This window comes from Megalops cyprinoides, chromosome 2, assembly GCF_013368585.1.
Source record: "Megalops cyprinoides isolate fMegCyp1 chromosome 2, fMegCyp1.pri, whole genome shotgun sequence".
Classification (NCBI taxonomy): domain Eukaryota; kingdom Metazoa; phylum Chordata; class Actinopteri; order Elopiformes; family Megalopidae; genus Megalops; species Megalops cyprinoides.
In genome coordinates, this window is record NC_050584.1 from 55051285 (window position 1) to 55076041 (window position 24757).

Sequence of the window (24757 nt, forward strand, 5' to 3'; positions counted from 1 at the left end):
GGATAATCAGTGTAAACAACAACATTTGTTAAAACGATCCCTGAAATGAAGAGTTTATTTTAGACATGATAAACAGGATATCAGTTGCCAGCTACAGTATGGGTCATAAATATGCTCTCCTACTATAAAACACTTACTCAGATTAGCTACACACTGTAGTAAATGAAAACAGAATGAATCACTGAATAATGCACTGGCTGTAGTCTGCAAGGATTATCACTTGGGCAGTCTTACAATGTAAAAACAGGCAGAGAACAGCAAAGAGAGATTAATTATTTATTTTTCAGCTGCAGACAAATCTGTATGACATGCATGTAAATAACCTTGTTTAATTAGACTCAAAAAAAATGTAACCAAACCGTGTATTCATGATCTGACTCGCAGGTCCAGACCTAATTGTGTTTTCCCAAAAGGGATAACTATTAGTTTTCAGCTCATTAATTACCTTGTTGCTCAGAATCATTAATAGTTAAAGTCCCTACAATAATGTATAATGGATACACAGGGTTTTGTGATAAATTTTTAACGCTACGCTAATCCCCAAGATAAAACAGCTCCAAACTTCACCTCCAGCGGACGGCTCGGCGGTCTGTGCGTGTCGTAGGGCCGTCTGAGGTTCCTGGGTGGATGTACCTCGCCATCAGTGGAGCCGGTCTCTGCGAGACACCCTCCCAGGTTCCTCAGATCTGTGTGGCAATGACAGACACTGCTGTGACAGAGACCATTAAAATTACTCCCAAGGCAGCTGTTGAGCTGGATTTGATTTCATTATTATTATTTTTTTATTTATTTTTTTTTCCGGCGATATTAGAAGCCATAATGTTAACCATTGGCTCCGCAACTGGTTCTGGTGACCACTAGGGAGACGAGCCAGTGGAAACCCCCGATCGTCCACCTGCCAACCACGCAGGAGAACATCGGCTCTTCTGCCAGCATAAAAGAGAAATAATTAAGCATGAATAATTAACAGGCACCCCAGACGCAGAAAAAGCAAAACACAGCCTCAGAATGGCACAGTTCATAGACGGTCTGCTATGCTCAGCTCCATGTTTCTGTTTTCAGTTATTTTCTGTGAGAATGGTTGCACGAATCTGATTTTGTTTGGTTCCATTTGAGATTTGATTATTCCCTTTATCCTCTGGTGTTTATTTTGTCTGGGTTCATTCTCAGGGTTGGCTCAGTGTTCATTTTCCTCTGATATTTTTTCCATATGCCTCACTTTCATATGGGTTCAGGGCATTGATTGGCCCAGGTCAATCAGTAACTAGCTCTCAGAACCATTTGTCCAAATTACAGTTGTGTACACACATGCTGTAATATTCATTATACCAGCTCACCATGTGCAAGAATTGGCGATTGGTAAGGAATCTAAAATCAGATTTTAGCTTCCACAGGACTTTTTTAACAAGCAATTTTTATTATCCTGAACAATACACTGACAAAGGTCAGTCTGCTGTTGCCTCTTTTAGGAAAATCGATTTCGTGTGTTTGGCATAAGCGTATGTACACTCCTCTCCTGTTTCATTGTCTGTCAGCTGTGAGGGCGGACCGCATGCGGGGAGGCCGCAACAAGTTCGGCCCGATGTACAAGCGGGACCGCGCTCTGAAACAGCAGAAGAAGGCCCTCATCCGAGCGAACGGACTCAAGATCGAAGCCATGACTCAGGTGATGCAGACGGTGCCCACGGACCTGACGATATCCTCGGCCATCCAGAACATCCACTCTGCCTCCAAGGGCCTACCTCTAAGCCACGCTGCCTTGCCCCCCACAGACTATGACCGCAGCCCCTTCGTCACCTCCCCCATCAGCATGACCATGCCCCCGCACGGGGGTCTGCAGGGCTACCAGGCCTACAGCCACTTCCAGAGCCGCACCATCAAGTCCGAGTACCCGGACCCCTACACCAGCTCCCCCGAGTCCCTCATGGGCTACCCCTACATGGACTCGTACCAGACCAGCTCCCCACACAGCTTCCCCCACCTCATCGTGGAACTGTTGAAGTGCGAGCCTGACGAGCCCCAGGTGCAGGCCAAGATCCTGGCCTACCTGCAGCAGGAGCAGGCCAGCAGGGGCAAGCACGAGAAACTCAACACCTTTGGTCTTATGTGCAAAATGGCCGACCAGACCTTGTTTTCCATTGTCGAGTGGGCAAGGAGCAGCATATTCTTCAGAGAGCTTAAGGTATGTGCCAAATAAAAATTTATATTTTATATTTCTGACACATTGCATGGATTTATAGTCTTATGTGCTACAAGTATAAATACTGTATGACAATTACTGAATTAAATTTTACTATTTAAGCAACATGCTGCTAAATTGTTACATGTAAGGATTCAGGCTGAGATTGCATGCTGTGGATTTAGATTGTGTTAAATTTAAGTTTTATTCTACTGAAACTATGTACAGTTAAAGTATTTATGTTTTTAACATATTTAATGATGTACAAAATTACACGTTTTATTAGGACATTGTTCCATACACATATAACTGACAATTAACCTCTTGTGTCAGTGCATGTCAAGTTAGCATTACCCTTCTTATTGCTGCTGGGTATTTATTTATTTGAAGTATGTAATGTTATGGGATTGAATATAATCCCATTCCTTAGAAGTCCATTTATCCCTTTCTTTATCAAAGTATGGCTACCAGTACATGTGTATGTGTCAATATTATATATATTAATTATTATATGTCATAATTTGAGGTTGTTAAAACTCTCCTCTTGTACTGGGGATCAGCCCTGGTTCTCAGCCACTTCATCAGAACCTCGTGTGTCAGAAGCGCAAACAGTCAAATTAATATTTTGCAGCATGAACATTTGAAATGAGACTTTTGCCTACACCATAAGCATTCAGTAAATTCTGAGATTTCATATGTTCTTCGTAGTATATCTTTAGGTGTTATGGAATATATATGAAACAAAAGTGAAATGTAACATATCAAGTCTTACCACTGTTGTAAAGTTTACAATGGCATTCAGAATCAGAGTAATAATGAGTGAGAGAAACATTTCCAATTCTACGCACTGATGGGGGACTGCAGTTTGGAAAATCTCTACATTGGGTGGATGCGTTAGCTAAACTTTGGCCATGACTGCGTGAGCCAAAGTAAAGTTGGGCTGGCACAATCATCTCTATCTTTTCTCCTTTGTGAGTTTTAATCAGATCATTGACTGTCCCCTACCTAAACAAAGCAACTCCTAAAACCTGCATGCAAGCCGTCCTGTGAAAACCTGATAATTTCCCTCTCAATCCTCTGAGGATGGCCGGTTTTTCCAGCGTACGCACGCATAACGTAATTTGCGCTGGGAGCTTTATTTGTTCAGTGAAAAGGTTAACGTGGAGATCACCGATGAAACGTTTCGAAACGGAATGGGATGAGTCTGAGTCGCCTGTTTTGTCTGCTGTTTGGATCAGTTTCATAGCTCCAGGCCATTTGTTCATGTTTTCATCAACAGTCTCAACATGGACAATATATTATTCATTCTACAAGCAACATTTTAGTTTCAACACCGCATTCAAAGCATTGCTTTTCTGTTGTATGGTCCTTTCAATATCAATTGTTTCCTTTGAAGAGCTTTATAAATGCATGTTGACATTTACCATACAGTAAATCCCTATCTGACATTTTCATTAATAAATTAGCATGCAATAATGTACAGTACTTCAACGCTTATGAAATGAAGTGGGTGTGGTTATACGAACCAGGATCTCTTTTTATAATTATTTTGAATGGCCATCCTGTAAGTGTGACATACTGTACTTACAAAGCTCATCACAAAGTTATTACCCGAATCCTCTTACAATTTTTGCCCACCCTCACTTCAGTCTAAAATGTCATTATGTTTCGCTAATGACTATCTGTTTAGCTTGATTTACTTGCGAGTGAACCTCATTGTTGAAATAATAAAATGTTACCCTTTGTGCGGGGAGTAATTCCAACACCCATGTGATTGGTTTGTTGGGTTTCTGAAACGAGACAAGGGTGTATCTGTGGGATGCGAGAACACAATGCTGTGAAATGACTACATAATTGCAGGTACTTTTGCTTGGTCTCTTTACTAAATGGCCTACAAAAGCACAGGTCTGAAAACTGATCTGCGAGCTCTGGAGAGCCCCCCCGTTCCAATTAGTCGCTACTTGTACAGCTATTGTTAAGCTGAAAGCTTAGTGATGGTGATAGGAGAAAATCCAGAGTAAAGCCCCTTCGGTTTAAACAAGGAAAGGCCGAAAAGATTCAGGATTGGACAGTTGTGGTGACTGATCAACAACTAAATAACTAGAACACTTTTGCGATGGTTGCTTCAGCCTCTGTATTTAAAGGTTACAAGATATTGAGGCTGGCTTGCTTACTGTATGTGGTGTGTTACGCCATCACTAAAGAATTATTTGAAATTAAAACAGGTAAAGTAGCCTTGTAGTCATTTAATTGCAGACATGGATACCTCTGTCATATGCAGACATATGACTGATCCCGTTGTTCAGATTCAACACTTGGAATACTGTTGTACTGTAGAGTTAAGTATCATAACCCTTGGGTATTTACACTTGAGTATAATCCACATCCTATGATCTTTAACAGATATCCCATTAACAATCATAATGTCGCAGCAAACATGAATTGTGCCCCACATCTCTCAGTCAGCTAGATGTGATTGGTAGATGTAGGGCATCATGGTGGATTGATGTAGTGACCTGACTTCTCTTGCGTCATGAGTTTGGCCTAACTCAAACATCTGCCCTCTGACATTTAGCACAGCTGCCCACCTCAGCCCTGTCACACTGGGAAAATGGTCTGCTGTACTGTGATTCTTGCAGTTTTCAGGCATGTAGAACTGTCCCCTAAATTACCCTCAGTAGGTTTTCACTGAGTAGCACTGATCACATACAAGCTCACAGATTCACTGTGGGCTTATGGGTAAATCCTAAACAGTGGCAGGGCAGTCACAGAGCTCTTTCAATCAAAGTATTTCTACTGATATTACGGGCTAATATCAAGGATTTATTGCTATTTTAGATTAATTTAAACCTAATAATAGTGTAAAATATGAGGTGTGATAAAAAGAGATTCTGTCATGAATTCATTATGAAATCTTTCATAGGAGCAAAAGCACTTGATTGAATTTCCTGATAAGACGACTTGTTTTCTTAGTACGCCTATGCATTTAAATACCTTTTGGTTAAAGTAGCTCAAAATAAAATAAAGGTTAGTTAGTAAGTTAGTTTTTTCCAGAAGTGAAAATTCAACTAAGATCATTCTTTCTGCTGTTGTGTGGACATAGACTAACAGGGAACATACCTGTGCTTTATTCTATGGGTGGCTCCTGCATCACACAAATTTTTGTCACAGGGCAATAACATATGGATAATTTTTTAGGCCCACAAACCAACTGGGCAGTCGGTGTGTGGTGCCATCAGGGCAGAGACAGTCACAGCTTTCTGTTAATGTGTTCTTATCGCAGTCTGTGGAGATGACTGAATACTTCAGCATTGGTGACAGTTCAAGCTAGTTCTCTGCCAAGTTTCTTTAAAGCATTTTTTCCAGGCGTGCCAAGGATTGGTGTGATCTTACGCTTCCTGGAAGTTCTGGACATACTGCAACAGCACAATACTGTCATCGCAGTTTTTTTGTTTCTCCATTAATATCTACATGAAATTCATGAAATGAAAAATGAGGGCAGGCAAGTATAAACACAGGAAATACAAATGAGTAAAATGTTCTCAAAGGCCGAGCTCCTAAGTATCTATAAATACACCTACATCTACTCTCTATTAATAGCTTAGTGGAACAAAAGAATTTAGCTCGTAAGAGACCTGGGGAAAAAAAACACATCTGTCAAAAGTGTTTAAAGATTTGGTTTCCAGTTGGACCCAGTTATACAAATCATAAATATCCAGACATTATGCATTTTCTAAAAGAAAAAGAGCTTTAAATTGTTTTCTGTGGGGTGTACCGTAACACACAAAAGATTAAAAGAGTATGTGTCTTAAAAAATTACAAAAGCTACTTTTCATGCTTTAGATTTGATATTTCACCGTTAATTGTCATATGCCCTGCCTTTGTCTCAGTCCATTTCAGCTTTGAAAAATCCGGACTGTGGAGACTGTAAATGATTGCCCAAACCTAGTACACTAAGGTGTAAATTAAATTTAAAGCATGAAAATAACTTAAAATCTAACACACTAGTCAGTACAAAAACTTGTGTTTTCCTTAAACTACCACTATCCAAAAGACACAAATCTCTGAAAAATGTCATGGACATGTGTATATATATATATATTTTTTTTTTTTGGCAGAAGGACTGTTATGATTGATACCGAACCCCTTCTGAAAAATAAGTGACAAACACAAACGTCTGGCTCTTTCCGCCGTTCTTAGAAGCGCGTGCGAGCGCGGGCCGCGCAGCGGCGGCACCTGGCCTGCAGTGCGTCGCTCTCCGCGGGAGTGGGGGGAAACAGATGTGCTCCGCACAATGCGGCCGCTGTCACTGTGGAGGTGGAGCGCACGGAGCTCTTCCCATCGCTCAATTGTTTTGGGGGTTAGGAAGAATGCAGGGAGTGCTCCATGCCCAGAGAGATCGTCTCTGCATTCAGCGCTCCACCATTGTTTACCGCATTGGATGCATGCGGCAAGCTTTCCCCAGGCCTCCAAACACAATAGGATGGAATTGAGACGTGCACCAAATATATATTTTTTATTGTGCTTTAGAGCTTCTGCTGCCGCTTGTCCTTTTTTTTTTAATTCAGTACTTTTCCGTAACTCTTTGTGAGCCCGTCAAAACAACACTCGGTTTAGCCGAAGGTTCCCTTTCTCCTAAACTTTGAATAACAAAGTTGAGTGAGTGTTACTTTTTTTGTGACTAATGTCGTATGCATAGAAGATGCAATTTTGAAAATATTGCCTAGTAACTTCATAGTGGTGGACATCGCACATTATGTCTTAATCTGGGCCTACATATTATGTTGTGTTGTATCTAAAAGGATGATTTTTTTGCATGCTGGCACACACACATACACACACACACACACACGCACATGCACACACAGATATAGTTCTTAGACCTGATAAAACCAAACGGAGCAAATCCTACAATGCCTTGACATATGGCTCCAATAGTTATTTTAATCCTTTCATAGCTGTTAGGGGACAGTTTTGTTTTTTTTTTTCAATAGTAGCATGAATGACAATACCAGACCAGCCATTAAGTGAGGAAGACTGTATTAGGTCTTGTTCCTGAGCCTGCACCCAGCAGTGAGCCCGGGCCTTATTGGAAAAGCAGCTGGAGGACAGAATCCAGAGATGGCTTAGTAAGAACCAGGCCTGCCTCCTTGCAGTCTCCTATCCCTGCACTCTGCAGTCTGATATCCCTTTGAAGCTTGCTATCTCTGCACTTTGCTGCCCAAGACCATGTTCTAGACTGCCCTTGCCTCCGCTCTCTTCTCTCTGTTCTCCATCACTAGTTCTAGTACCTCTCTCTTCTCTGTCGCTGTGTTCTAGAATGCTCCGCTGTCTGCTTTCTTGCTCTCTAGCATTAATGTTCTAGACTTCTCTACCCTTCACCATTCTCTGCGCTTCACTCCACACTCTGCCAGCCTGCACACTCTGCGCCTCTGTGTGTGTGCCGCTGTGTGCTCGGCTCCACCAATACCTGCCGGTGTTCAGCTGAGAGGAGGGAAAAATGAAACCGTTCTAAATAAACCATATCGCCAACGTATACAGTGATTCGGTGCTCTGTAGCTGCCTTTATGCCTTAATGTAATTTCTTGCGTTTGAATAATCCTCATCATCGTTGGTGGCAAATGTCATGATGTGGCGTTTGTGTATAAGACATTTTCTGTTTAACATGTATAGATTTGTTTTTTTTTGTTAACAGGATACCTTGCATGTGCCAGTTGTGGCGCATCATTTTATTTTCCCATGAATATTGCATGAATTTACTTTTGTAAAATTCACACCTCATCACGAGCAGTCCAATTTCAAGGTGCGGGTTACTGATTATGATTTTTACACCCCGTAACCAAAGAAATTAATAAGGTGTTTTAGGTGTGATCTGTGAACTTGCGGGCCATATATATTCCCCGGCGCTGTCACTGAGGTCACCCGGCACACTTCTGACAAACTGCGCGTGTGAGTCACTGCACGGCTGGCAGAGATTTGTAACTGTGTCCCTGGTCCATTGCATTTGAATTATTCCGCAGGCCCCCTCTGCTTTACATTAGCGCCCGCGGTGGAAGATGAACAAGGGACCGGAGCAGCACCAAGGGCAGGGGCGCGTCGTGAAGGACAGGGGGAAACAGGTGGGAGGTTAATGGCCCTGGACCGGATCCACCAGCCGCTCTAGCTTGATATATGGGCTTTAGGCCTACTGCGGGCATAGGCTTTCAAAGATATATTATTTCATTTGAGGAGCAGCATTCTCGGCCCCGCATTTGTCCACTGATAGATGATACCCCCCCTTCCCCGGCAGCCACAATTGGAGATGGCGTGTGAGTTTTCGTAAGGCCTGCTCCTGTACATTTTTTTTTATTTTTTTTTTTGCTGAGCTCTCTTTAACCTCTCCCCCTCCTGCAGTCTCTGGCCCAGGCTCCAGGCAGGCCTTTTGGCAGGGTGCTTTTTTAAGGCTGCTATTTCAGTGGTAACAGTATCTGTTTGATCAGGAGGTGATACTGCAGGAGGAGACTCACAAAGGCTCCTTTTCATTCATAAATAATTCAGCATTGGAGGGGAAAACATTTTTTGGTCATTACAGCTTTATACAGCGAGGCGTAATTGTATGTCATTTTAAAATATATATTAAGATATACTGTATATTAAGACACTGAATCACAGTAAATTTTATTTTGGATATGAGGTATACACAGAGGCAAGGAGAGTGATCATTTGGCTCCTTCCATTAAAAAAACTTTTCATTTTTAAATTAAATCTGCCAGTATTCTCTGTGTAGAATTAAAATGAGTAATGCATTTCTAGTATCCAAGACTGGCTAGAAAAGCCAGCAAAATAATGACATAATGCAGAAATGCTACAAATGTGTGATTTAACGCAGATGTAGTGCAAATGTGTGATTTCATCAATTGCATTACCATTCATTTTCTTTCGCACCACTCTCGGGTTTCACAGCAGCAGTGAACTACTTGTGCTAAATTGATCCAACCATTAGACCAGTGGAGATAACTTGTTGCCTGGTTTGTCTGGTCGGCCTGGTCTGTCTCCTGCCCTGAACTCCGCCCAGAGGAGTTTCTCCAAATGCCTTGTCCTGCACCCCTGAGACTCGAGTGGCCAGAGGAAGGAAATGTGTGCACTTGTTAAAAGGAAAGATTTAAGGTCTGAAATTCTACAGAGAGACATGAAGACATGAAGGAGGAGTGTTAGCCAGAGAGTCTGTTCATCCACTTGTTGCTTTGATGAGGGATAAAAGGCTGTCATGAACTACAAGTTCCTGGCCGAGAGCTGATAGACTCATCCTGGCAGAGTCCTCTATGCTGTGTCTCGCTCAAGATACGTGGCCTTCTTTAACTGCTTCTTGAAGTTGTAATAGAAAAAGTTCTCTTTCCGCCCACGACAACTGTTCCCCCCTCCCCTCTTTGCAACCCAAAAGTTTGCACTGTAGAATTTACATTCATCAGCAGTCTCACTTGTCTTGGAAAAACACGGTAAATGTAAAGCTCGTTTATCGATGATTAGAGTAAAAGCCTTTTTTGATTGGCAGGTCAAGCGCCTAATAAAAGCAGGATGCAGGATGGAGCCGTTAATGGTGTCTTGTTCTATTCGTGGCCATGATTCTGCAGTGGCGTTCTGAGGTGGAAAATCAGCGGGGCGGAGGGGAAAAATTGGTAAACAAAGTGGATATTGCAGCATGATTTAGAGGACAGCATGCTAACAAATCAACTCAATTGTGTACCTTTTTTATAGCCTCTACTGTAGAATACAAAACACACATTTTCTTTCCTTTCCAACCCAGATTACCCCTGTGAACCAGATATTAAAATAAGAGTTTGTGCAGGAACTCTCTCAGCTTCTCCTCACACTACCGCTGTGCCTCTATTTTACTCTAATTCACAAAACAATGCTGTCGTGGATTAACAGAAGCGTGTAGAAATTATGATCTCAAGTGAATATTTTTATATACCTTGTCTAGTGACTCACGTGGAAGTGTCTTATCACAAAGCTGTAAAGATAAGTGTTAGTACTGGTGTGTATACTCTGAGTTCTCTTTAGGTAAGGTGTTTATGGCGGTTCATTCTGGCCGTGTTCAGATCCAGCCAGGTCTAATGTGAATGCACAGCACTTACTGTCATGCTACACTAGAAGTTAATAGTATGCATTTTATTCTCCCTTGGTTTAAAAAGGAGCGCCCTGTCTAACTTCTGTGTGTTTCCTGGCCTTTATTTCCCATGTTTAATCTGCCATTGCTGTAGTGTCAGTGCAGTCAGTCAGTAATTGTCAGCAGTTGTCTTCAATGTCTATTTTTGCAACTTATTTACAGCTGTCTATTTTTGACAGAGGCTCGCTGAAAGAGTCAAAAGACAATAGATAACCAGTGGACCCTGGGAGACAGACAGCTTGCAGTGTAAGCTTACAAGGGATTTATATTTAGTCAACGTGTGTGATTAGATTTGCACTTTGATGAATGACATATGTGTTTCAGATGGGTAACGTTATATGCAAGGAGTTACGATGGGCAAAATTCACGAGGCCCTTCACCAGAAAATGTCTTTAGCACGGTTTCTAAAATAGGACAAAGCCACCTGTTCGTTAGGCCATTTTACATCTTTATTTTTTTTTTCTGAAGGCCTGCCCAGAACACCATTTGGCATGGCCCTCTGATAAACGTTTCCATACAGAGATTTATTTTTTAATATTACGTATTACAATGGTGTTCTTATACCGCACACCCTCCTGAAGGGGATGAAAGGGAAGTTTTCATGATCTCTGAAACAATGATGAAGAAAAATTATTCTAACTCGGCTCAAGGTCCGAATTTTCGCAGCCGCGAGAATCAACTAAGGAGACGTGTTGACAGTGGAAGTGAAACTTTGAAAAGGAGGCAGTGAGTTGGTACAGAAATTTAAGAGTGGTTTTGCAATTATGTGGCAAGTTATGTCAGTAAGTTAAGAAGGACGCATTGTTCAAGAAGTGCATAGCTACCTCCAGTATTTTTTTATACCCTGCGTTTGGTATGTAGGCTGGCTGTGGAGAAAACTCTGATTTCCTCACCAGAATGGCATGTGAAGAGAGAGGGACAAAGGTTGTTTATGGGTATTGGTTTCCTTTTGCTTGCTGAATATATAAACAATGCCAAAACATACTATGCACTAACACATGTGAAACGTATAACTTCATAGTGCTCGCAGAATAAAGATAAATTCTAGTCATGAATGTATTCTCCTCATTTTAGCCATTAGTGTATAACCAAGGCCTGGCTGTAATCTGTCACCCAATGGAGTGCCTTCAATATCCACATATCCACACCTTGATATTTTGCAAAGGAAAATGCTCCCCGCTCTGCATCTTTGTAGCACTTAGTGGAGCTGTAGTTGTATCTCGCAGCCTGAATAATACAGGAATGAGAGAGGACAGAGAGCCTACACCCATATACCACGGCCTCTCTGGCCATGCGTCCACTGGCGAGAGTAAGAATCATTTCTGCATGTTTATCAATGCGTCAAAAGAACACATAAATACCGCTGGCGTTTTATAATGAAGAAGCCCATAAATCCCAGACTCACATAAAACAATGCATAAAATAAAGAATTTGAGAAATCACTCAATGCCCTGCTAATGCAGAGCAGTGCCTTGCAGATTGCACATTGTGGAGAGATCAATACTTCCCGTCTACAGTAAGAACCCATTTCACATTTGGAAAGCATTATTTTCTCACTGTATTTTGGTTCGGGGGTACTTCAGGGAAATCCTGCTCCCATGGCTTCATGTATATTAGGAGCCTAATGTTCATCTGAATAATTGATTAGCCTGCCCTGTTTTTTTGATAATTAGTTGATAGCTTCTTAGCTTTAAGCCCTCAAATCCCATGATGGAGGCTCAGAGGCCATTTTCAAATTATTACGAGCGTATATCTGAAGAACCACAATGCTTAACACCAAAGATCTAATGGGTTAAGTTATATTTGGCTTACCTTTAAATCTTCTAAGACTGGAAAATTAAAGAAAAAAAATCAGTATTTTTCTCACACACTGTTATTGCTTAAAAAAATTAATACATGTGGTTGCTGGAAACGACCTGAGTTCTGCTAACACTGATCATTTTTCTGTTTGCTCTGCCTATTAAAAAAGGGCTTTTTGTATTTTCGACAGTGCTCTGATTCTTTGGGATCTTCCTCGCCATATGAGACTTCACTCCTTTTGACATTTTTTATCCTTTTTCTTTTCCTCTGATAATTTTGCATTGAAAATTTAAACTATCCCTTCTCATTCAGTAGACCATTTTTCTCCCAGTTACATTTGGTGAACACATGTGGATTGTACAGGGAGAGTGAGCCAGTGTCCAAAGCCTTCTGTTAAATGGAAGTAGCATCTTTTTAAAAATTTGCTTTATTATTTGTGTTATGGATGAATAGTATCTTCTGGTATATTCCTCTGCTCTCTAGGGCAATGGCAATAGATACATTCAGCTCAGGTATCCAGATTTCTTTAGTGTTTCTTTCAAACTGCAGTGACCTTGAAAAAAGGAAATTATGACAGACATATTTATGTCACCATTGTAGGGCACAGTAAAACAGGTGGTGTGTAAAAGCATTTGCCAAATTTAACAAAAGTGTATTTTTTTTTGTATGCACATCACTGTTTGTCAAAGAAGTGATCACCTAGGTGGGACAGAGTATGTAGTTGTGTAGGGGAAAAAAATCAATGAGACACAGATACTGCTAAGCTGATAAATATTAAGGACGAAACTGACAGCGGAGCTGTATGGGTAATTGTTACTATAAGGGGGCCGCCACCTTTTGTTTTCACTGTGGTGAAAGCGGGGGCCCTTTTGAATTGGGCTGAGTTGCACAGGTCAGGGGTTAGACTCTGGAGTCAGTTAATGTGGTCACCGTGGGAACTGATCAATCTCTATGCTTCAGCACTATCGATTGGGAAGTCCATCAGGCCAGCCCTCCCAGCGCCCGCTGCCCGGCGCTCAAAACCAGATTGATGTCTGCTGACCCTGTGGAGCCAATCAGGGCCTCCCGCAGAGAGGTCTTGCTTATTCTCATTCACCGCGGCAGTCCCAGTGCCTGCATTTACTAATCTGGTACCGCACACACCTGTGCAGTGAATTATGAGGACTCCTAAATCCTCCCAGTTGGAGGGCTGAATACCATTTGCTTTTATTTCACGGAACGAAAAGGATCTGTCTGCCTCAGCTCTGGCTGAGAGCAAAGTTTGTTTTATAACTTATTTTGGTGCGGTTGTTCTGGTTTCACAGCAAATCTTTTTTATTGTCATTTAACTGCACTAGTAATATGAATTGATTTTAACAGATGAGCAGTGAAGTTGCTTTTGTGTTTTCGACATGCTCAGAAAGCCAGTATCATCATGGACTGTAACATTTCTGTCAGATATCCGTATGCCGTAAGGTGAAGACAGGCGAAGCATCCGAGACGGGATTTTTTTTTTTTTTTTTCAAAGAAACTTGTTTTACTTTCTTGCTTTTGCATTTGTTTTCTGTTAAACCTTTCCCAGAGAACAGACGCCCTGTCCCTCCAATCTCCTCTGTGTTAACTGGAATGAGGGGAGTGGAATGATCAGACTGTTATGCGGGATGAAATAACAGCACGGAGAGCTCCGGTAATGCAGACCAGGGTAGAGGGGCTGCTGGAAGCACTGGTGACCACCTGCTTGATTTTTCAGCATGCTTATTACTCCAACGGCAGCCAGAAATGCCAGGGGTACAGACAAGCAAAATGCTATGGTAGATAAATAAAGGGTTCCAGCGGATCAGAAATAAATAAAATAAATAAAAGGCCTTGTGATTTGATGTGAGCATTGTACGGAAGTGGGGGGTGCAAGGAGAGGGTGCATAGCTTGGCACATCAGGCCAGCAGTGCATCATATCCTTGGAATTAGAACTGACAATGCAGCACGTTCTCATCTAATGCACGCCTTTAACACCAGTGTAATGGAAACCCTTCCATTCACCACCAGAAATAAAAAACAGTCATAATTACCTAAATGTGCAGCACAGCACAATTTCCTGAAGTGGGTTTTTGTTCTTTTCATGCACGTTCAAACTTACAGATCCTGGCACTGGAGCGAATTTGGTCAAAGGAAAAATGTACTAGTCAAATACTAACTGTGGAGAGTAGCTTGTATTATTTTCAGAGCAGTGAAAGGTGAATTCATATGTATTCAAACATACAAAGAATATTTGATGTTGTAGCAAAGGATGAAGTTTTAGTTTAGCCCTGGTCAAAGATTATTTGAGAATCCATTGAAGTGTAATTCAAGTTTGCTATTTGTTTTGCGACCTGACACTGATTTTTGTGTTGCAAAACATGTTAAAAATGGCACGCTTTTATGCAAGTGTCATTTGGAGATGAACTCATGGTGCTTTTTGGGGGTAAATATTCTTTTCATTCAGGTCATTAAGAAGCAGTGAAAGAGATCCATTAATCTGTTCATTAAGGCACATCAAAAATGAAACTTCTTATTAAAAATAGATCCAGCTGTGTACCCTCATTATGCAGAGTTATTGAGATCGCTTAACAATGCTTGTGGCAATCTACCAATAAAAGCAAAAGATTGTGTGGCACATTTCAAATTTGGACTCTAGACCATTAGAAGCTGCTTCTCGTAGCAGGAGATAATGAATAAATATTACTTCTGGGTGCTGATAAGAAACCATTTGATCTCAATTTCTATTAATTTATGGAGAATATTTATTTTATTGTGTGTATTTATTTCGTTCTTGTCAATTTCTTCTAACATTTCTGCAAACAACACAGATTGCTTCAGTAACAACTGGGCAGCAGTTCGGTACAGAAGAGGTGTGCAGGGCGATTGATCTGTTTATTGATATGTCATATTTGAATGGCTGTAAAGGTGTCATATTGCTTTATTGCATGATATATGCATTTCACGATAAGCATTGAAACAAGATCCCTGTAAACAGCTGTCATGATTTAAAACATTGAACAGCACACATTGAAAATAGTCTTATAGTAAATGAGACCTGCACAGCTATTTGATGTATCTGAGATATCCCAAATGCCTTTCAGGAGTCAGCAGTGACATCTGACTGTCTGAAGTCTCGCACTGGCTAAGCTGTGGCCTCTGCTTCTGATGTGTGGTCAGCTGAGTGCAAGGCATTCTGGATTGACTGTGGGGTTGCACGCGGGGTGTCTGGTTCTTAGAGCAACAGGATCAGCTGACATCTCCCCAGAATCACCGGCAGTCCACTGCCCATCAGAATGAAGGGATTTCTGTTTTTGCACTTACATGTTTCTTTAAATTTTATGGTAAACATTAACAAAGCCCTCCTTCATGGACTTTTCTACTTCCTATATAGTTTTAACAACCTCTGCTTTGACCTTTGTACAATGAAGTGAAGGACAATATAACAACCTCCATTTTATATTGAGCTATAAGAATCTGCCTTTTCTTGTTTATAATTTTTCCATTATCCCTTATCTGTTCCATGAATAGAGCTATAAACTATGCGTCAGGCTTTGTAGTTTGAATGAAGTAAAAACAAGTTACCTTTAACTTTGTCTCGAAAAACAACAAGGGTGTATCGTTTTGTTATTCCAATGCATATCCCTGTGTCTCCTACCCTCTCGGTGATGAGAGGAGCTTGTGGCTCAGAGGAAAGCTCATTTCTGTGATAAAAGCCCTGCTTGGCACGACCCGGGTGACAGCATGCAGAAACAGGGCTCGAAAGGGAAACGCAAGCGTCAGCTGCACTTAAAAGGTCAGCTCCATCTCTCTGTCCCCCTCCACTCGCCTGTCTCCGAAACCCTCATCAGTCGGGCAGGATCTCTCCCTCTTCGTGGCACCCTTGTCCCTTTTTGACGACGGCCCACGGTGCGGGCTGTGACTGGCGTGAAGGACGGGCCTTTGATTCGCGCCCGTCCCCGAATCCTGGCCCGCTGACATGAGGCTTTGAAGGCTGGGCATGTCTTCGCCTTTGCTCTCGGAGTGGGTCGTCGGCGGCTGGGGCGCCGCAATATGGGGGATGAGTTTTTGCATTCTAAAACAGCGGGGGTGTCAAGCTTCTGCGATGGGTTTTAATGACCTGCATTTTGCATCTGTCTAGTGCCTCGAGCTGCAACCCAAAGAATCAAATGTGCCCAATGTCAGAAACCATTGTAAAGGTCAGATTTGCTTCAATTTTTTAAAAGAAATACACAGCTGAAAACAGTTGCCTTTGGTACATTTGCTGGTTGAGAGTTCATTGGGGTGTAAAATTACATTTTTTTGGAGTCTGTGTCATCTTCTCCATTACTTCAACAGCAATTAGCATGATAGACATTACTATGTTGATAAATAGCAACTGTGAACCAGCAGCTTGAGGGTGCATTTCTCCAGAGATGTTAATTCATATTCTAAGGGAAGAATGAAAAGTTGACATCCAATATTCTTAAGCAAAAAGTCATAAAAATGTGCAGGTCGATTTATCATAGGTCATTTCTGATACCATGATGGTGCAGGTCAAAATCAAGTGTGTTGACCTGACCTTTATTGTCTTAAAGGAATACTGTTGTACTTTTGCTTACATGTTGGGTGCCCTGAAATTATGATATGTTACTGACTACCTATGGTTTATTAAACAAAGTATGTAGGTTGGCGACTGTCTTCTTTTGATATGATTCTGTGCAAGGAAAAAAAGTAGAGTAGATAAAGACAAAGCTATTTGCACTGTTACATTCTGCCTAGACCAAAGAAGCCAAACCATCCATGTTTTGACTGTGCATTGATTAAACAGAATGTCCTCTGCCAAAACAATCAATGCAATAAAGAAGTATGAAAAGTGCAAATTACAAGTGAAAGCCAGCCTTGTTCAAGGTAATGATTTGCCTTATGTAGAAAGTCGTTGGCTTTTTGGTATTGTTTGCAGAAATTTTTACAACTGAGCCTGTGAGTTGTTTGTGCTTTGCACTACAGACTGCCAATCTGGAACCTCTTTTAGACCATGCAGAATATGTCTTTAAAAAGAGGTCAGTTTATTTTTTTCTGTTCAGTCCGCTCGATGTGAGATAACAGCATCAACAGAAAGATGTTTATTGGGGAAAAGTGAGTGAAATAATTCGCTTTTCCGTGTTCTTCCCTCTCAATGTCCCTTTTCTGGCTCTGGATACACTGCGTAATCATTAACACAGTGAGGTGAGAAACAGCACGGATGACAATGGTGGTGTTGTTCACTGTAGGGTCTGACTCCTGGCCCTCCAACTTCCGCGCTTCCCCCATCTCTCTCTCTCTCGCTCTCTCTCTCTCTCTCTCTGTCTCTCTCTGTCTCTCTCTTTCTCTGTCTCTGTCTCTCCCCTGGCATGGGAGAGAGAAGTTTTTGCTGATAATTTGCAACTTAATCATTGTAAATAATGAATGATTTCACAGCGCTTTGTCATTCGGCAAACAGATAAATTAGTTACACTGACAAATGGAGGGTTTTGTCCTCTGATTTTCCAGTGCGGTGGGACATGTGTCTTATTTTCACATGAGAAAAGTCCCAGGCCGTCGTCTGGCTTCCATGAACTGGATCAATACCTTACCGGTGTACTTGTACAGCAGGTGAACCTTTCACAACACTGCTGGACTGTGAGAACGAATGTGACTTAGCTTTGCTGGCTGTCCAAATGAACGCAATAAACAGACTGAGCGATCAGATATGAGTCAGTCATGCACAAAGCTCAAAATGGCACTGATTTTGAGAGGCTCTGAAAGAATGCTTTCATAAAACAACACAACACATCAACGCCAATGCACTGGAAAATATCCATGCACGTCAAACGTGTTGTACACTTATCTTACAGACAAAGCCACAAGTCATTGTCATACACGGGGTGATATAACTTGCTTTGTTAAGAGAGAGTTGGGCTAAGATGAAAAATGATAGTGTGATTACAGAAATTTCAAATGTATGGATCACATAAAACATGAAGTTACAAAAAGTCTTTTCTTTTTAAAATTTTGATGACTGAAGGTCTGAAACTGGTTATTTTGTAGAAGTTAACTCTTTGATCCAGATCTATACAGTTATATTCAGTTTATTTTTTCTCATAACATTCAAATTCCCAGACCAGCAGAATACTTTCTTTTTTTTAAAAAAATCAATCGACCAAATGATACTGTAATTTCACACTTCAGCCTGCTTTGAAAACATTCTGTGTAATGAGTTAATTGCAATCATATGAGACTCTCCCTCTGAGAAAGACACATGGGAACACACACATTACTAATAGAGGATTTTTTTTCTTTCTCCTTTTTCTTTTCTTTTCTTTTCTTTTCTTTTCCCTTTTCACGGCAGGTTGATGACCAAATGAAGCTCCTTCAGAACTGCTGGAGCGAACTCTTAATTCTTGATCACATTTTCCGACAAGTGGTGCACGCAAAAGAAGGCTCCATCCTTCTCGTTACTGGCCAGCAGGTAAGTCACCTGACCACGCACACACACACTGCTCCACTCCTAGCCTCCCACAAGATCTCATCAGTCACTCAGCATGTGGATCAGCATGCTTTAAAGCGCTATCGACTGCACGGCCCATGCAGTCACTACTCCATTAAAAATAGATTACACTTATAGGTATAACTTAATGTGACCAGAATAATCAATTATGCATTTTTTATCAAGACTCCATGAGAATAAATAAAGCGGTGAATTAAGCATGCAACATTCAGGGCAATAAAAAGTATATGATTTACCCTCCCAGGCTCAGAGGACCCCCCTCGTTTGCTGGCTTGATGCCTTAGGCCCAGCCCAACGCGCTCATCACTGAAGGACCTTTAATTCTTTAGTCAATCTTTTTATTGCGCTACGTTCCTAGAAGTTTAAATAGCCAGTTGTGAATATGCTGCTGAGCACTGACAGAGAAGGCTGAGGTTTTAATTAGTGATGCTGCCTTTCAAAACATGCTATTCACCAAATTTTGTGCCAGTGAACTAAATGCAGGGAATGGGCACAGACCTGCATTGTATGATTTGGTAACAGAGAGATGGATTTCCTAAACAGCCATGATAGTGGGACATATATCACAGAGTTTCTTAGGGATGATAACAAAAGATTCAGGGTTATGCATTTCAGTAGAGTGTCTTAAACAGACAGGTTCGCCATGTCGTTTGTATGTATTAATGTGCTCCTTAATCATCCCTCCTCTGACAGTATTATTCAGAGAGAGAGGGAGAGGGAGGGAGGGGGGAGAGAGAGAGCGCGAGAGCAGGTTCATCTAAGGATGACAGTGAGGGGATGTTGATACCGACATTGTTGGCATGGCGAGAGACACCGAGGTCCCCAAATTGCTGTGATGGTCGTCCTCTCGCTCTCCCCTGGCGTGTGGTGGACGAGGCCGCAGCCGCCCAATGCAGCGTCCCCTTCCTCCGTCACTCCAAGTCTGCGTTTGATTAGAAAGGGGGGGGGGGGGGAGGGGGGCTGAGAGCGGCGTGGTGGGGGGAAGCAGGGCCAGACCTGGTTTGCATATTTTGTTTAATGAACAGCTGGTGTTGAGGGGCCTGTGGGAACAAGGGGGCAGACTCAAAGTGTTCATTATCTCCCATTATTCTCCACCGGGCAAGTAGTGACAGCCACCTTACACCCGCAACAAGCCGCCTAACCCACCACTGAACCAGCGCTGCCAGGCCCACAAAAAAAAGCAGCAGGGCTGTTTACGGAACACCAGTGTAATTAATTAGGATATGATGTGGCTGCTTACGGGTTTTCCAGCCTTTATGGCATACCGGTGGAGGATCGGCCCTATCGGGTAACACCAGAGATGCGCCCATGGTTTCCCCCTGCGCTCGCATGTGTAAATATTATGAGATTCCCAGGAAGCGCTTGGTCAGGGAGATGCCGCGTGTGCGCAAGCCTCTTTTTGTGACGCCGCACGTCTGGCCGCCTCACAGGGGGGGTGCGGATCCGCTCACCAAGGCGGATTAGTTTAGGAATGGAGCAACACACGACACCGGGTGGCCAGCTTTCAAGTACGCCAGCAGCAGACCCCGACCCCCCCCCCCATCCCCCTCATGGCCTGGAACAAGAGTCTTCAGACCGCCTCCTCAGTGCTAACCAGTTTCACTTATCTGACCTTCTGAGCAATCTAACCAAGTGATACACAGACAAAACACAATTGCACAATTTGTTGTTTTTTTATTAACATCTTTTTTAATAGAACACTGCATATATTTCGTAGTTGAGTGCGCTAGAGCATGGTTTCACAAATGCTCAGTTCACTTTGAGAGCAACTTCTACTTCAGTATATTTTATATCGCTTATGGCTCATATATATGGATTCAATTAGTATCTATAAGTTTTTGTCAAATCGTGAAAAACACAAAGCTCAGAGAGGTCAGATCAGAGTAACACTCCTCATAAAATACGTTTACACACATTTTAATTAGTTAAACCTCCCCATTTAAATGGAGGAGTAGTTGAAATGACACATGAATGCTTGAAGACTTTATCTTCTACTAAGAGACACTGTAATTCTACTTTTAAGATCATTTCATTACACATATTCACCATTTTCCATCAAGAACGTTTGAAATATTTGTGACAAAAGCGTTTGTTGTCCTCTTTCTGCATTAGATGTTTTATTGCAGGTGAGACTATAAGGCAAGACGAGGCAACCCAAACCCGATTTTTCATTGAAGTTATTTCATGCACAGTTGATTTTATGTAAATTGATTGACACCTTTGGGGGGTCTGCTTTTCACTGACTCATAATTTTTTACTGCCTTAAAAAAAAGGGAGAGGGAGGGAGAAGGGGAAAAAAAAAGCCGGTGTGCATCTGGAATCCTCCAGCTCAAGCTAAAAAATTCTACTCATCATATTTACACAATAAATAAATTCCAATCTGCCTCGTTTTTAATTGCAAATCCTGCTCTGGGGACCCCTTCCTGTGCTTAGGAGGCAGCCGTCTACCTTCTTCCAGAAACCCTAGTGCAGTCAATTATGGTAATGAATTGTCAATAAATATAAAAATTTAATATGGCCTGCTTACAGTGAGTGGCAGCTAAGGACTTGCCTCCCAGTCAAATTTGCTGTTGCTGCAGATATTAAGTGCACCTGAAAGAGTAGCTGTGGGCCACGGGGCCTGCGTGAGACCCCCAGGGGCCCGTGCACATCCCTCCTACCCCCCACCCCCGCCTGGCGGCCAGCACCAGTGTCCAGAAGCAGGGGAAGGGTAAACGCAAAGCCTGTGTTTATTTGATCTTGATTATCATGCTACTTTCGCCCTCGTTCCCTCTCCCTGCTGCGCAGATAAGATATACAGTGTGGTGTGCCGGACGGTTTTAGCAGGAGACTACAGCAGGAGACTCAGGGACGGGCTGCTGCACTGAGCGGGCGGAGAACGCGTCTGCCATACTGAGTTGAAGGCAGAAATGAGCGTTGTCACTAGTTTATTTTTACAGTGAAATTGTGTTTGTTTGTTTGCTTGTTTGCAATACGCAAATGCTACAACTGCGTGCTCACTGTGAGTTTGGGATGTCCAGCAAACACATGAAGCGATGCTGTTCAATGGGGAAGCATAAGATCCGCTAAAATTTGAACTCCAAAAGAAGAATTTCTTTTAGTAACGGCAGCTGTATTGCACAATGCCAGCAATAAACCAAGAGGATACCCAGAGTAGAGACAAGGACTTGACTGGAATAATCCTGAATAATTTTTCACATTAGTGGTACTTCCCTCAGAATTTTGTTTAGTTTCAGTTACATTACGAATAGAGCGCTTAATAGTAAACACCTCTTTATTTGGAAGGACATAAATGAGTTGGAGGTTTTCCAACCTGTCGCTAGATCCACCTGCTGGGCCTTGTAAAGCTGTGGAAGCACTTATTCAGGCACCACCTATGCCAAGAACACAAAGACTCTTTTTAAATGTCTAATCCAGCAAATATATGGCAAACTTAAACTGTATTTAATGCAATGAAGTGGAATTAACATGTGAAAGTCCTGAGGAGTGAGTTTTGTCTAAAACTGCACGCAATGCAACTATAATTAAATACGTAATAATGAATATTGACATAGACTAATGTGCAACTTTCTTAATAGTTATCAAGATCGCCAGAAGCTTATGTTCCACCCTTAGTATTCCAACACCAGGCTTTAAATGTGATTTTGTGTGCAGATCAAATTCTCTAGATCCAGGACAGTCCTTATACTTGTGAAACAGTTTGTATCTAAATCTGACACTAACCATGCAATGGACATGCATATAGATTTCAGCATGACAAGAAGCAAGTGCTATCTTTAAGTAGTACCAAGGGCTAATCCCAACTATTTGTGACTGCAAGTTCCCCCACAGTTTGTAACTGGTGCAATGTGGGGTAAGACAGAGGGGGAGTGAACGGTAGAGGCCCTGTGAGATCCGTTTAGGAGGTGTGTGGATGCATTACAACAGATAGCGATGTGCTGTGTTCTCCCTCTTGTTTAGGTGGATTACGCTGTAATTGCCTCCCAAGCCGGAGCCACTCTGAACAACCTCATGAGCCACGCACAGGAACTGGTGGGGAAGCTGCGTTCCTTGCAGTTCGACCAGAGGGAGTTTGTCTGCCTCAAGTTCCTGGTTCTCTTCAGCCTGGGTAAGTTGGGGTGGGGGGGGGTGCCTCTCTTTCGCAGAATTACATTCAGAGCCTCTCCCAAGGTCAGCAGCGGGCCTTGGAATCTGCCAGGAGACACTAACCGCTACTTCTCGCTGATAAAAAAGACAACACCGTAGTTGTTTGCAACAGTTTCACTCTCATATTCAGACTTTGAAAGGTGCATCCTAAAAGACCACTGAATTGCTTCTTTAAGACGCTGTAAAGTGATCGCACTTTCATTGTCATCGCACTGTAACGTGATGGCAGTTCATCCATATGTATCTCATGTATCTCCAGTGTATGTCATGAAAGCTAAACTAGAATGTCAGGCTCCAGGTTCACTCATGTTCAGCAGTTTAACATAGCCAATGGCACAAGCTGCAGGCAAAAACGAGAAGAAAGCAACTTCCCTACGGATGAATGCGCCTCCATTAGATGCTGTTTTATTTTACCCACAGCTGGCCCAATCCACACACCAGGCAGTGCCTTCCGGTGTCAGTCAGTCAGTGTTAAAAATGACAACCAAAGTGTTTAACCCCTTATCTCGTGTCAGGGAAAAGTATCAACCAGCCAGGAAGATCATTTTGAATGAGTATAAAAGAAAAAGCAGGTCTGGTCAGTCTGTCTTCAGTGAGAGCCTATAGGTCTGCAGGTCTCCGTGCAAGTCACCCACAGACACCTTCAGCAGGCCCAGAAGACGAATATCCTGCATGTGACTATGATCTCTGCTATTGCCATTAAGGCAAACATTTAGTTTATGGAATTCCTGACTTCTGCAGCGTTACTCTTAAATTGTGGATGTCAAGGTAACCTGATCAGCAAAGCCCTGCATTAGTTTTCAGCTTTCAAAAAGTTGTTTGAATTCATAATGCATCCATGAGAGTTCCTGAATTTTAACAATCTGGCTTGTTTGTTACCATCATATAATCTCTGTTGCGCCTTTTCATTTGATCTGAGCTCAGAGACGGAACAGCTCATGGTTTTGCCCTTCGCAATATTTGCTTCACAACAATCATATTGACCATGCGGTAAAGCTGGAGAACGGCTGAGTTTAAAAATCTCATTGTCTGAGCGCCGAGAGACACACATCCTGTTTTATCCGGGCAGGAGAACCATCTTCTTCCACCGCAGATTAAACAAAGGAGCCAAGTCCTAACAAAGCACTTTTCCTGAGTAGGCCGGCCTGTGCTCGGGCGATCTGGCGGGATTAGCGCTCGTGTTATTTTGTTTTTGGGGCGGGCGTTGATTATCTAAATTATTTCTCGGAAACATCATCTATAATGAAAGGCTCACCTGAGGGATGTGTATAGCCTGCGGCGATGCGCAGGCCCCAGCCACTGAAGTCGCTCAGCACGTCTGAGCGGGAAACGCTAAGACGGGAGATTAGGCCCGCGCTGATTAATATTAGCCTCACCTGAGGAGCCCTGGTTCTGCCTTCATTCATCGGTCCAACTGAGGAGCCAATTAATAATAGGTTAATGAAATGAAGCATGAAAACACTGCGCTCCGCTTGATGAATACATAAAGCGTTCTCTGTGAAGGAGCTCTCTTCAGATCTGATGCAGTTAAAGATGGTGTCAATATAATAAAGGTACCTTCTAACTCCACTTCTCTCATTGAGTGTAGGCTGGTCAAATCAGACAGAAAAAGGAGTCCATTTTCAGCAATTACCTAGGAGTCTGACAGTTTTAACACATCTCTCTGGTGTGAGTAAGTTTTGTCCCCTCAGCTGTGCGTATTAGATAATATATAATACGTAAATGAGATAATACCTAAAATGAGTTCATGTAATACCTGGTAAATTTTAGTCTCATCAGAGGCTAATCCTACCCCTTGAACTTTCGCAAACAGAGCCCAGAGTGCTAACCAACCTGGACTGGGTAATGTTAGAGTTACCTTTGCACTAATGTTCACTGATGCCTTTAACTGTAACGATAGGTCTCCTGCATGGTATCTTATCTGGGAATATTCATGTATAGTAATGTATCTTATTTTAAGACATTTATTCAGCTCAATTATACATC

General features: G+C 42.2%; 1 protein-coding gene across 2 annotated transcripts in view; it reads left to right on the forward strand.

Moving 5' to 3' along the window:
- nr5a2 (nuclear receptor subfamily 5, group A, member 2) overlaps positions 1-24757 on the forward strand; it is a 51211-nt gene that overhangs the window by 10257 nt on the left and 16197 nt on the right. For both annotated transcript variants that reach the window (XM_036521296.1, XM_036521297.1), the window contains exons 5-7: positions 1536-2182; positions 18467-18586; positions 22586-22733. In XM_036521296.1, the coding sequence (XP_036377189.1) occupies positions 1536-2182; positions 18467-18586; positions 22586-22733 (915 nt within the window). The remainder of the gene's footprint in view (positions 1-1535; positions 2183-18466; positions 18587-22585; positions 22734-24757) is intronic.